Source organism: Poecilia formosa, unplaced genomic scaffold (genome assembly GCF_000485575.1).
Source record: "Poecilia formosa unplaced genomic scaffold, Poecilia_formosa-5.1.2 Scaffold4, whole genome shotgun sequence".
Lineage (NCBI taxonomy): Eukaryota > Metazoa > Chordata > Actinopteri > Cyprinodontiformes > Poeciliidae > Poecilia > Poecilia formosa.
This window is the reverse complement of record NW_006799943.1, coordinates 5,319,700-5,333,664: the sequence shown is the minus strand read 5'-3', so window position 1 is coordinate 5,333,664 and position 13,965 is coordinate 5,319,700. Positions and strand designations below refer to the sequence as shown.

Sequence of the window (13,965 nt, the reverse complement as noted above, 5' to 3'; positions counted from 1 at the left end):
GTAAGGATGAAAGATCAGAATTACTTGACTTTGCAGCCAGAAATTCGCTTCTAAACAACCGAAAAATATTTCCTATGTAGTTTAATTGGCCCGAAATAACCGCTGATTGTTACCGTAGCAGCTAAAGTTTTCACACTGTTTTCTAATGAGAGAGAGCTGATGAAAAACCGCTGTTAGAGGAAAAGTTGATTAAAAACCAGAGGATTTTGTGAGGAAAGATCAGTCAGGATCAGAGCTGGAGCTGCTGTTCTTCAGCCTGTTTCCCAGCTCAGCTTCTCCATGTCGGTATTTAGCCATAAAGAAGCTACGAGTCAGAGCCCAACATGCTGAAAATGTCTTTTTCTGAATGTGAAGGAAACATATATGTATTTTCTATTACACTTTTGGATAATTTCTCTTTTATCCTTGGCTGTGAACTAGGACGTCTCAGAAGTCATTGAGTTCTCTCAGTGTGACCAGCTGACTGAAGCCCTGCCTGTGACCAGTGCTCCCAGTATAATAAATAAATGTTTTATTCTTTCACTTTTTGTGTATTTTTAAATATATCAGTCTGAAGTATTAATACAGCTTATGTAATGAAATAAAAATAATTTACTCTGTTAGAATTATTTTCAATCTTTGCTGTCAATAGCAGAGTTGATGTAATAAATATTTTTTTCTCTGGAAAAAAGTAAGAAAAATATGTAGTTTTATGTTTGACAATGACTGATTTATAAATCAAAAGTCATTTCTCAATAATGTATAAAAAATAAATGCAAGAAAAATAATTTTCTTGTCTTGAAGCGTTAAATGTACATTAAATTATGGAATTATGTAAATATGTTATTTAATTAAACACTGTAAAAGTGTCAGTTCATCAATGTCAATATAAAAATGATCAGAATAATTTCTATCAAATAAAAACATTGTGCTCTTTATTCAGAAATGCCTCAAAACAATTAAATAATCACATCAAAAGTTAGAAACTCTATCTTTCTTTCTTTATCTCTTTCTTTGATTGCCAAATATATTAATGTGAGTGAGAATTACAAAGTATTAACTTAAAATACTTTGTAGAACGGCACTTTCTGAAGTTAGGTCCATTTACTTGTATTAGCTTACTGGCACATATTCCACATTCAATATGGCGGACGCTGTTGCGTATCGCAGCAACGGGCCGATCTATGAGGCGTCTACGTATTTATGTCTATGTTTTTTTTCTTCTCCGCTCTGCTTCACGCTGTCACGGTTGCTTGGCAACATGAGTTACGCTGAGGTGGGGACGAGGACAGTTGGTGAAGGCTAGACCTGTTCGAATCCACAGATATTTTTCTTCCGGTCTTAGTTTATTCCCGGCCTTCGAAGGACCCGTCCTACGTAGACCGGTCCTTCGAAGGATGCAGACCCTGAATTCGGACACAGCTTATGTTTATGACCAATAGACCTTTTTCACGCTTCCGCGTTTCAAAGTGGATGTGGGGTTTGACCATTTCCGGTGGCAATAGCGTTAGCATTACAAGGCTAGGAAAATGGCACAGTCTCGGCGCAGTTGTTTTTGTTCAGTCCCTCATTGTTCATGTTGTGCAAGAAAACAGCCATATCTGTCCTATCATGGGTTCCCGACGGACCCGGACCAACGGAAGCAGTGGATCCAAGCGATCCGAAGAGAGGAAGGTCCCGACTTTTGTATCAAGAGAGGGAGCACTTACGTATGTAGCCGCCATTTCACGCTTGAGGATTTTGTTAGCGGATCTACCACCCGCCTTAAAAGTGGAGCTGTTCCTTCCCTTTTTGCCTGGAATAACTTCACTGCACCAGCAACGAGAGAGTCTGCTTTCGAGAGGGATCAGAAACAGGAGTTTGTCCTTTCTCAGAAAGCTAGCCAGGCTGAAGATGCTACTGCGGACCATGATTATGTAGCACATCCACCCACAGGTAAAGATCAAATTAAGATAGTACATTGTATACATTTGCCATGTAAGATAATTTCAGTCAAATATAACTATTACTATCATAATGTGATTATTATTAAGATCACATAATAATTAAATCATTATTATGAGATTATGTGGTGGTTATGCTTTGTGGAGAGATTAAGTCAATGGCTACATACATACATGCTCGGACTCACAACATGTATTGATCTTCAGAGAAGTAATGTTACATTGATATAATTGAAACTTCTTGCTAACCGTATGTTATGTTGTTTTATTTTGTGGTTTTACAGGTGCACTTGATGAAGCTCTGGATTATATCAAGGAGTTGGAGAACAGACTTCAAAAAGAGGATTTGTCTGCCACACTTTTCAGCCGCTACTGTGCCTCTGATGACCAGATCCGATTCTATACCAAATTTCCATCTGAACGTGTGTTCTGGATCTTCTGGGAGTCCATTGAACCCTCTGCGTCACGCCTTGTGTACTGGACCAGAGCACAGGAACTTGGAGAGGAAGCGTGTGCTGAAGCCAGCCCTGACCGCTCCATGCCTCTGATTGATGAGTTCCTGATGTACTCATTCAGAGTAGCAGTGGGCATGAAGGAGCAGCTCATTGCTGACATGTTTCAAGTCAGCATAGATACTGTCTGCCGAGTGACCATCACCTGGGCCAACTACCTCTTCATTATGCTCTCTTCCATCAACCTGTGGATTAGTCGTGAGAAGGTAAAAGCCAGTATGCCTCAGAGATTTCTGAAGTTCTCTCCAAATGTCCGTGTCATTTTGGACTGCACAGAAATTGTTCTGGAGGCGCCATCATTCCTCACCGTACAGTCTGAAACGTTCTCTGCCTACAAGAACCACTCCACTCTGAAAGGGCTGATCGGAGTTGCTCCCTGTGGCTTGGTGACATTTATTTCAGCGTTGTACACAGGCTGCATCTCAGACAAAGACATAACGAAGATCAGTGGAATCCTTCCTCTGCTTGAGCCAGCAGATGAAATCATGGCGGATGAAGGCTTCCTCATTCAAGACCTCCTTCATAAAGTTGGAGCCAAACTCACCACTCCAGCATTTAGGCATCCTGAGCAGTTCAGCAAGAAAGAGACGGAGGAGACCCAGACCATTGCTCGACTGCAGATCATTGCAGAGCGAGCAATCGCTAGAGTTAAGCGCTACCATATCTGGGATTCTCCGGTGCCTCTCACTTTAATAGGATCTGTCAACCAAATCTGGCACAACTGTTGTGTTTTGGCAAATTATCAAGGCCCATTTTGAGTTGCAGACTAAATTATTTCTGTATTCATCATATTTTAACTAAAATGTGATTGCTAAACAAAGCTAGTGCTAGCACTAGCTTGCGCAGGCTATGAGGTGGTAAACAGCTAATAAGAGACTGAGTCTTCTAACTTAACACACTTCTGACTGAACAAAGAAACAAAACTACAACAAATACAACTAAGAATTAAGATTTTTATGGCAATGGCCGATTTAAAATAGGGAAGTTGATATGTGAAATGTAAAGTTATGCATAAAATAAATGCAGTGTTTAAACAAAACAAAACAAAGTAAAACTCAATTTCTTTTTAAACTCATTTTAAAACAGTGTGCCCTTCATTTCACTAGAGGGCAGCACAAGCCCGTACATTTCTCCTACATCTGGCGTCCATGCTAAACTCTAGAGACGTCGTAGTGTTAGTGAATAACGTCAGTATGTTATCTGTATGTCCTGCTCTCCCCAGGAAAGCTTTCAGAGGACTCAGGGAGCCATTAACATCTGCAATGCAGAAAACCGCTCAGGAAAAGTACTGTGGTTCTGTTGGCGCATCTCTTTTATTGTCCTGTGGTGGGGGGAAAAAAAAGCTCTGTTATCTAAGACCCAGATAATTGACTATGTAATAAAGACACAAAGGGGAACTGTTCAAATGGACCGCAGACTTCTGTCCCACATCCAAATGCTCAATTATGCTTTTTACAACCTCACTCTGCAAACTGAGTTACTGAGCCCAGGGTCACTTCTGTCCGGCTACTGATGCTCTCCTTATGTAATGGACGACAGGAACACACACGCAGACACACGCACACACTTTGCATCCCACAAATGATGTAATACAAGTATAGACTCCAGTTGAGTGCGATAAGCAAAGAAAGCAGTGATCGTCTCATAGTAAATGTAAGTAAAACACTCTTTATCTAAATCTTTTTGACATTCATAAAAATATTAAAACAAACTTTCTGAAACATGCGTGACTCCTGACTGAATTGTGGAACTTATTGGTGTCTTCCTGCATTTTTCATGGGCATTAAGCTGTTTTTGATGCAAAACAAAACTCTTCGAACAGCTCCTTGATAAAGTATCCACTGTAAAACATGTTGTCAAACTTTTTTTTAAATTATTTTTGACGTATTATGTCCAAAACTCCTGTGCATAATTGTAAAGTTATAGGTAGAGGATACATAGTTTCAATTTTTACCCTTTTTCCATAACAAAAAGGGATCTGAAAAGTGTGGCGTGCATCTAGTTTCAGACGTTTTCATACCCCGACAGTAGATCTCTGTTGGTATGGAGGAACAACATGTGAACATGAATTTTTAAGTCTTGAAACAGATTATCTGTAGGATTCACATCTGGACTTTGACTAGGTCATTCTAACACATGCATATGCTTTGATTTAAATCATTCAGCAGCTTTCTCCCTGACTTTTATGCTGTGTTCAGCATGGTTTTTATGATGCATTTTAACAAATGTTCTCTAAGAACCTGCGATACATTAACAGAAAATGTAGAATAAAGTTAGATTATACATATGTAGATCTGTTTACTAATAAGAGGCAACTGGTTGGATTTGATTTAATTTTGGGACATCAGAGTCAAGCTTGCTGAACACAAACACACAATAATTTTCAGATTTTTTTGGCCCACTTCACATGTATTCAACACATAGAGTACATTGAGGTTTTGGGTTGTGACGTGTCAAACAAAGGAAATGTTCTGGTTTTATGAATACTTTGCGAGGCACAGTATGAAACGCTTAGCAGTGGCAAACAACAGCATTAATTATATAACAAGTGAAAGTGAATGTTGGTAACTAAGAGCTTAAATACATGAACACCTGCCTTAAAAGTTCCCACGCTAAGCAGGTCATTAGCTGATTCTAGAATGTAGATAAATAGTTAGAGCTACTCATGTTAGCTTCCTGTTTTTCTTGTTTAGCTATGGCAACACATGTGACACCTTCAAACACACTTTTACCCCTTGAATGGTTTGTAATTAACTTTCCTATCAGAATTTGGAAAAAACTTAATTGTCTCCCCCTTGACTCACTAGGCTGGAGTAACAATAGCATTAGCATTCAGCTTTAGGCTAACTGGAGTGACTGTGGTGCGTTCTGCTTGTTCTTAAAAGTTGGGATGTACAGACTCTAAGTCAGAACATCCAGCTCCAGTAGACCAAGAAGTCAGAGCCACCTGGAAAATTGAAAGTTTCTCACAAACTCCAACCTAAAGACACAGAAAACAGTTTATTCAAGACTTGCAGTTTATTTGTACCTCTAATTCATGCTTCTAAACTATCTCGTTAAACCAGTGTATGCACAGCACTACACAATGTTTGTGAACAGATTTATTCAATGTTTGCATGAATAAACAACAGAGATATATCAAGTTAACCAATATTGCTAATAGTTGTTAGCCTTGTCACTGCTAGCATAACAAATAGCTATTCATGCTGGTTTTGCTACTTAATCCTGGAACTAGAGCGAGTCAATTATCAATTATTACCAAGTCAAATAGTACTGTTCACATTTACTTAATTAGTTACTGCTTTGATAAGGAAACTAAAATAGGTAAAGTAAATTAAAAGGTATATAGATGATAGCTAGCTAGACAATAACAAATACAGATAGCATTTCATATTTCATAACAGAATGACACAAAGTACTTTTTATTTCATTTTTATTTAGCTCTGCTTTATGTTGGACACTTTGTGTGACTATCAACATCCCACATAAGAAAATGTAGCCATCATTAAAATAAGTTTTAGGTTTTTCTTTATATTGAAACCTAAAAATAGGAATAAAATGGTCACTCTCTAAACATTATAACAAATTTCCTGTAGTAGGTACTTAACAAAATGTATACAGTGTCTTTTTTTCAGAAGGTTATGATATATTTGCAGCTCTAAATCTGCTTTTTAATTTTTTTTATTTTTATTTTTTTGCTGGACTGAGGGCAAAAATGGCTCTTTGGATTTTAAAGGTTGCTGGAAAATTATGTTAAGGTTTTAATCAATACACCTTGAGGGGACCCCTAACTCCTCAGAGTCCTACAATGTAATTATTTATTTTTGCTGCTCATGAACTCAATTAGACATGTGAGAATTATCTCAGTAAAGAAACGGGTGAGGGGAGGGAAGGGAAATGTTTGCACTCGCCCACTTGTTCCTAACGTTTTATTTTCAGCTGGTTAGGAATAGACCAGCAGTCGAGTGGAAGGGGTCGACATGCTGGAAGGCTGGTCTCCTCTCCGCCTTCCCTCGTTTGCTCTCGTCCAGACGCGGAGTGAGCTCCGCTTGCCTGAGTGTGTCTGGTCCAATCAGTCACGACGGCTCCTGGAGCCTCCGTGACCCGAATCCATCCCTTCTCCTCGCCTTATGCAATCCCTTCAGCGCAGGCAGAGAGGCTGCTGCTGTTCTAAATCTCCACTGCCCTGCTTCTGTTGCGCGCATTATGCAATCTGCTTTAGAAGTTTAATCAGGATGCTGGCACACTGCAAGAGTACACGGTGTGTGTGTGTGTTCAAGATCAATAAGGGATCTATCAGGTTTGTCACACACAAAAGCAATGTTTCACCCTCACGGTCAGCAGCGGTGGAAGGATTAGGGATAGACAAATTTCCTCTAACAGTGATGAAGAATAAACTTCGCCAAGCTTAAAAAAAAAAAAAAAACGTGTATATTTAGCCGAGCGGGCCTGACCCACCTCGGTCTAAATCTGTGTGACATAATTTATGATGTAAGTTAGCTCTGCTGGTTGCGTTAAAAAAACAAACAAAAAAAAAACGTTTCTGAACAATTTCTGTTTGTTTCAAATGCATTAGCAAACACCTGTTGACTGATAAATGTTGAAGAGACAGGTGGGACATTTAAGTTGGGTTCTCTGAAGTTATTATGATAGTTTCCCTACTTTTTAATGGAAAGATCTCATGTCGTACGGTGAATCTGAAGAACTCCTCAGAGCGGTGGACGGCAGACAGATTTGAGCTGATTCTGTCATTTCCAGAAACAGTGCAGTATTGCTAAATATTTAATATACGCAGCTAGTTTTCTCTTTTTCTGACTTACAGCCGGTGTTTTTTATTTACGCATTTAACCTGCAGATACCTGCAAGCAGCAGAAGTAGAAGTCTTTTTAGATTGATCATTTCTGAAGTTTTTCTCAAAACAACATTATTACTTATTGCAATAATTTCTGGGACAATTTATCATCTTCCATCATTTCTCATTATGACAGGCCTACCTGCTCTTTGTTCTTAGGCTTTGTTAATATCCATTAAGGCCATAACTTTTTTTTTTTTTTTTGAAAATTACAGCACATCCATTAATAATTATGAACGTACTCCTCAGTGACTCATGAAGTGGAGTGCGTCTGAAAAAACGCATTCAGCATCTAATAGAATGAGCGTTTCTGCAATGAAAATGAAATCTGGTATTCTGTAATCTAAAACAGAAGGAGCTTGTTGAAGAGGTCTAACATCAAAGCCTTGAGGAACTCCATGTGATCTTTGTCCATTCAGACCTATAAATGAACTTTAATAAGTGCTTTCTAGTTGGAAGACAAGGTTGAAGAACAGACAGAACTGCAGAGATTATGTTCATTCCAATAAACAGTTTGCTTACGACACTCCTTATTATAGATTTCAATAATTATTCAATAATAAAGATGTTTGCGCTCAGCCCAAGGTAATATTCCTGCGAGTTACACGAAAAAAAAAAAAAAGATACCTCGTCCTAATCGGAGCAGCAGCTATAATTGGAAAATGAGGCATGAGACATTTCTGTTTTGTCAAAACACAATTAAGAGAGCATCTCCGGCCTCCAGACTCTGAAGTCTCTGGTGTGTGTGTGTCGGCATAAAGCTTCATTAATTCACACACAGTGTTGATCTCAGCCGAGACCCTCGTCTCCCCCACCCCCCTCTTTGTTTTTGGGGCTCGGAATAATTTGCTGGAGTTAAAGCGCAGTAAAGCTCTTAAACCCTGATTTCCCTCGTTTACCCTGCCTGTTCTCTCACTCCCTCGTTCTTCACCCCTCCCTCAGTCGCCCTCCCCGCTCCTCTTGTCTTTTGGTAGCAGTGTTTGGTAATTACTACTGGATGTACTTCTCTCCTCCCTGATCTGGGGGAGTGTTTTCCATAAGCTTCTTTGGTATTAAACAGATTAGTAGAAATAAATAAAATCTCNCTGTTATCTAAGACCCAGATAATTGACTATGTAATAAAGACACAAAGGGGAACTGTTCAAATGGACCGCAGACTTCTGTCCCACATCCAAATGCTCAATTATGCTTTTTACAACCTCACTCTGCAAACTGAGTTACTGAGCCCAGGGTCACTTTTGTCCGGCTACTGATGCTCTCCTTATGTAATGGACGACAGGAACACACACGCAGACACACGCACACACTTTGCATCCCACAAATGATGTAATACAAGTATAGACTCCAGTTGAGTGCGATAAGCAAAGAAAGCAGTGATCGTCTCATAGTAAATGTAAGTAAAACACTCTTTATCTAAATCTTTTTGACATTCATAAAAATATTAAAACAAACTTTCTGAAACATGCGTGACTCCTGACTGAATTGTGGAACTTATTGGTGTCTTCCTGCATTTTTCATGGGCATTAAGCTGTTTTTGATGCAAAACAAAACTCTTCGAACAGCTCCTTGATAAAGTATCCACTGTAAAACATGTTGTCAAACTTTTTTTTAAATTATTTTTGACGTATTATGTCCAAAACTCCTGTGCATAATTGTAAAGTTATAGGTAAAGGATACATAGTTTCAATTTTTACCCTTTTTCCATAACAAAAAGGGATCTGAAAAGTGTGGCGTGCATCTAGTTTCAGACGTTTTCATACCCCGACAGTAGATCTCTGTTGGTATGGAGGAACAACATGTGAACATGAATTTTTAAGTCTTGAAACAGATTATCTGTAGGATTCACATCTGGACTTTGACTAGGTCATTCTAACACATGCATATGCTTTGATTTAAATCATTCAGCAGCTTTCTCCCTGACTTTTATGCTGTGTTCAGCATGGTTTTTATGATGCATTTTAACAAATGTTCTCTAAGAACCTGCGATACATTAACAGAAAATGTAGAATAAAGTTAGATTATACATATGTAGATCTGTTTACTAATAAGAGGCAACTGGTTGGATTTGATTTAATTTTGGGACATCAGAGTCAAGCTTGCTGAACACAAACACAATAATTTTCAGATTTTTTTGGCCCACTTCACATGTATTCAACACATAGAGTACATTGAGGTTTTGGGTTGTGACACGTCAAACAAAGGAAATGTTCTGGTTTTATGAATACTTTGCGAGGCACAGTATGAAACGCTTAGCAGTGGCAAACAACAGCATTAATTATATAACAAGTGAAAGTGAATGTTGGTAACTAAGAGCTTAAATACATGAACACCTGCCTTAAAAGTTCCCACGCTAAGCAGGTCATTAGCTGATTCTAGAATGTAGATAAATAGTTAGAGCTACTCATGTTAGCTTCCTGTTTTTCTTGTTTAGCTATGGCAGCGCATGTGACACCTTCAAACACACTTTTACCCCTTGAATGGTTTGTAATTAACTTTCCTATCAGAATTTGGAAAAAACTTAATTGTCTCCCCCTTGACTAACTAGGCTAGAGTAACAATAGCATTAGCATTCAGCTTTAGGCTAACTGGAGTGACTGTGGTGCGTTCTGCTTGTTCTTAAAAGTTGGGATGTACAGACTCTAAGTCAGAACATCCAGCTCCAGTAGACCAAGAAGTCAGAGCCACCTGGAAAATTGAAAGTTTCTCACAAACTCCAACCTAAAGACACAGAAAACAGTTTATTCAAGACTTGCAGTTTATTTGTACCTCTAATTCATGCTTCTAAACTATCTCGTTAAACCAGTGTATGCACAGCACTACACAATGTTTGTGAACAGATTTATTCAATGTTTGCATGAATAAACAACAGAGATATATCAAGTTAACCAATATTGCTAATAGTTGTTAGCCTTGTCACTGCTAGCATAACAAATAGCTATTCATGCTGGTTTTGCTACTTAATCCTGGAACTAGAGCGAGTCAATTATCAATTATTACCAAGTCAAATAGTACTGTTCACATTTACTTAATTAGTTACTGCTTTGATAAGGAAACTAAAATAGGTAAAGTAAATTAAAAGGTATATAGATGATAGCTAGCTAGACAATAACAAATACAGATAGCATTTCATATTTCATAACAGAATGACACAAAGTACTTTTTATTTCATTTTTATTTAGCTCTGCTTTATGTTGGACACTTTGTGTGACTATCAACATCCCACATAAGAAAATGTAGCCATCATTAAAATAAGTTTTAGGTTTTTCTTTATATTGAAACCTAAAAATAGGAATAAAATGGTCACTCTCTAAACATTATAACAAATTTCCTGTAGTAGGTACTTAACAAAATGTATACAGTGTCTTTTTTTCAGAAGGTTATGATATATTTGCAGCTCTAAATCTGCTTTTTAATTTTTTTTATTTTTATTTTTTTGCTGGACTGAGGGCAAAAATGGCTCTTTGGATTTTAAAGGTTGCTGGAAAATTATGTTAAGGTTTTAATCAATACACCTTGAGGGGACCCCTAACTCCTCAGAGTCCTACAATGTAATTATTTATTTTTGCTGCTCATGAACTCAATTAGACATGTGAGAATTATCTCAGTAAAGAAACGGGTGAGGGGAGGGAAGGGAAATGTTTGCACTCGCCCACTTGTTCCTAACGTTTTATTTTCAGCTGGTTAGGAATAGACCAGCAGTCGAGTGGAAGGGGTCGACATGCTGGAAGGCTGGTCTCCTCTCCGCCTTCCCTCGTTTGCTCTCGTCCAGACGCGGAGTGAGCTCCGCTTGCCTGAGTGTGTCTGGTCCAATCAGTCACGACGGCTCCTGGAGCCTCCGTGACCCGAATCCATCCCTTCTCCTCGCCTTATGCAATCCCTTCAGCGCAGGCAGAGAGGCTGCTGCTGTTCTAAATCTCCACTGCCCTGCTTCTGTTGCGCGCATTATGCAATCTGCTTTAGAAGTTTAATCAGGATGCTGGCACACTGCAAGAGTACACGGTGTGTGTGTGTGTTCAAGATCAATAAGGGATCTATCAGGTTTGTCACACACAAAAGCAATGTTTCACCCTCACGGTCAGCAGCGGTGGAAGGATTAGGGATAGACAAATTTCCTCTAACAGTGATGAAGAATAAACTTCGCCAAGCTTAAAAAAAAAAAAAAAACGTGTATATTTAGCCGAGCGGGCCTGACCCACCTCGGTCTAAATCTGTGTGACATAATTTATGATGTAAGTTAGCTCTGCTGGTTGCGTTAAAAAAACAAACAAAAAAAAAACGTTTCTGAACAATTTCTGTTTGTTTCAAATGCATTAGCAAACACCTGTTGACTGATAAATGTTGAAGAGACAGGTGGGACATTTAAGTTGGGTTCTCTGAAGTTATTATGATAGTTTCCCTACTTTTTAATGGAAAGATCTCATGTCGTACGGTGAATCTGAAGAACTCCTCAGAGCGGTGGACGGCAGACAGATTTGAGCTGATTCTGTCATTTCCAGAAACAGTGCAGTATTGCTAAATATTTAATATACGCAGCTAGTTTTCTCTTTTTCTGACTTACAGCCGGTGTTTTTTATTTACGCATTTAACCTGCAGATACCTGCAAGCAGCAGAAGTAGAAGTCTTTTTAGATTGATCATTTCTGAAGTTTTTCTCAAAACAACATTATTACTTATTGCAATAATTTCTGGGACAATTTATCATCTTCCATCATTTCTCATTATGACAGGCCTACCTGCTCTTTGTTCTTAGGCTTTGTTAATATCCATTAAGGCCATAACTTTTTTTTTTTTTTTTGAAAATTACAGCACATCCATTAATAATTATGAACGTACTCCTCAGTGACTCATGAAGTGGAGTGCGTCTGAAAAAACGCATTCAGCATCTAATAGAATGAGCGTTTCTGCAATGAAAATGAAATCTGGTATTCTGTAATCTAAAACAGAAGGAGCTTGTTGAAGAGGTCTAACATCAAAGCCTTGAGGAACTCCATGTGATCTTTGTCCATTCAGACCTATAAATGAACTTTAATAAGTGCTTTCTAGTTGGAAGACAAGGTTGAAGAACAGACAGAACTGCAGAGATTATGTTCATTCCAATAAACAGTTTGCTTACGACACTCCTTATTATAGATTTCAATAATTATTCAATAATAAAGATGTTTGCGCTCAGCCCAAGGTAATATTCCTGCGAGTTACACGAAAAAAAAAAAAAAGATACCTCGTCCTAATCGGAGCAGCAGCTATAATTGGAAAATGAGGCATGAGACATTTCTGTTTTGTCAAAACACAATTAAGAGAGCATCTCCGGCCTCCAGACTCTGAAGTCTCTGGTGTGTGTGTGTCGGCATAAAGCTTCATTAATTCACACACAGTGTTGATCTCAGCCGAGACCCTCGTCTCCCCCACCCCCCTCTTTGTTTTTGGGGCTCGGAATAATTTGCTGGAGTTAAAGCGCAGTAAAGCTCTTAAACCCTGATTTCCCTCGTTTACCCTGCCTGTTCTCTCACTCCCTCGTTCTTCACCCCTCCCTCAGTCGCCCTCCCCGCTCCTCTTGTCTTTTGGTAGCAGTGTTTGCTAATTACTACTGGATGTACTTCTCTCCTCCCTGATCTGGGGGAGTGTTTTCCATAAGCTTCTTTGGTATTAAACAGATTAGTAGAAATAAATAAAATCTCTTGATATGTGTGTGTGTGTGTGTGGCAATCCAAGTCTTTAGTCAGCACTTTTATGTTGACAGGATGCTTGCACACTGCTGGAGATATATATATATATAATTCACCAATTAGTGTGTATACAATAAACATGACAAACTGAAAAAAAGCAAGAAGGGCTATTGATCTACAAAATAATTGACCAGATAATAGAATGAGTAACAGCAATAAAATAAAATAACCAAACTAAGCAAACAAGGAGATATACATTAAAATTGCAGTTGTCGATAAGATCGGTGGACCAGATCTGCTTCACACTGAAGCGTTGACCGATCTCCCAAAAGTAAGGAAACTGAGCCGATGTTTATATGTCAACCTGCTGCTTATTATTTAATCTTTAATGTAATCTTATAGTACTTATTGTGTTGAAGATATTTCAATGTAAAATTATTTATTTGAAATGAAGTACATTTTTGGAAAAGAAAAGATGCTTCATAAGACAGGTTGTCGATGAACTTAAAACTTAAAACGATTTGAAGGATGTTGCCTTTAAATTCATGGTGCATGTGGTGGCAAGGAGTGTGAGTGCTCTGTTTGGTCTTCCTGCAGGCTTGGCACACACACGACGAAGCTCCTCCACGCTCTCAGAGGACAAGAGAAAGGCGGCCGGGGATGAAACCCAAGCAGGAGCTGAGGGAGGTCTGGTGATTAAGGGGCTGCTTGGAAACCAGGAGTGGACTGGAAGTGGGCAAGAGGGAAGAAATGGGACAGGGCAGGAAGTGTGAACGGGTATCGGTGGCAGGACATGTGAGAGGGGAGGGGAGAGGACGGGGGGGACGGGTGGGGGTGTCTGGAGAGGTGAGGTCACATGGGCGGATCAGGTTAGAGTGGAGGGAGGGAGGGAGGGAGACGTGACAGGAGGTGTCCCCAAAGTACACAGCCCAAAGCGGTCTCCTGCAGCTGGACACGGGCCAGGAAAACTGTGCCTGGGTACATCGTGTTCGCTCTCTCGTTTCTCCCTCGACCACA

At 39.2% G+C, this 13,965-nt stretch overlaps 1 protein-coding gene across 1 annotated transcript; it reads left to right on the top strand.

Annotated features, from left to right (window-relative positions):
• The first annotated feature begins 1,268 nt into the window (after positions 1-1,268).
• On the top strand, positions 1,269-3,481 carry LOC103144260 (uncharacterized). The gene is made up of 2 exons (XM_007561158.2): positions 1,269-1,914; positions 2,207-3,481. The coding sequence occupies exons 1-2, from the start codon at positions 1,509-1,511 to the stop codon at positions 3,190-3,192; spliced, it is 1,392 nt and encodes a 463-aa protein (XP_007561220.1). The 5' UTR covers positions 1,269-1,508; the 3' UTR covers positions 3,193-3,481.
• The last annotated feature ends 10,484 nt before the right edge of the window (positions 3,482-13,965 follow it).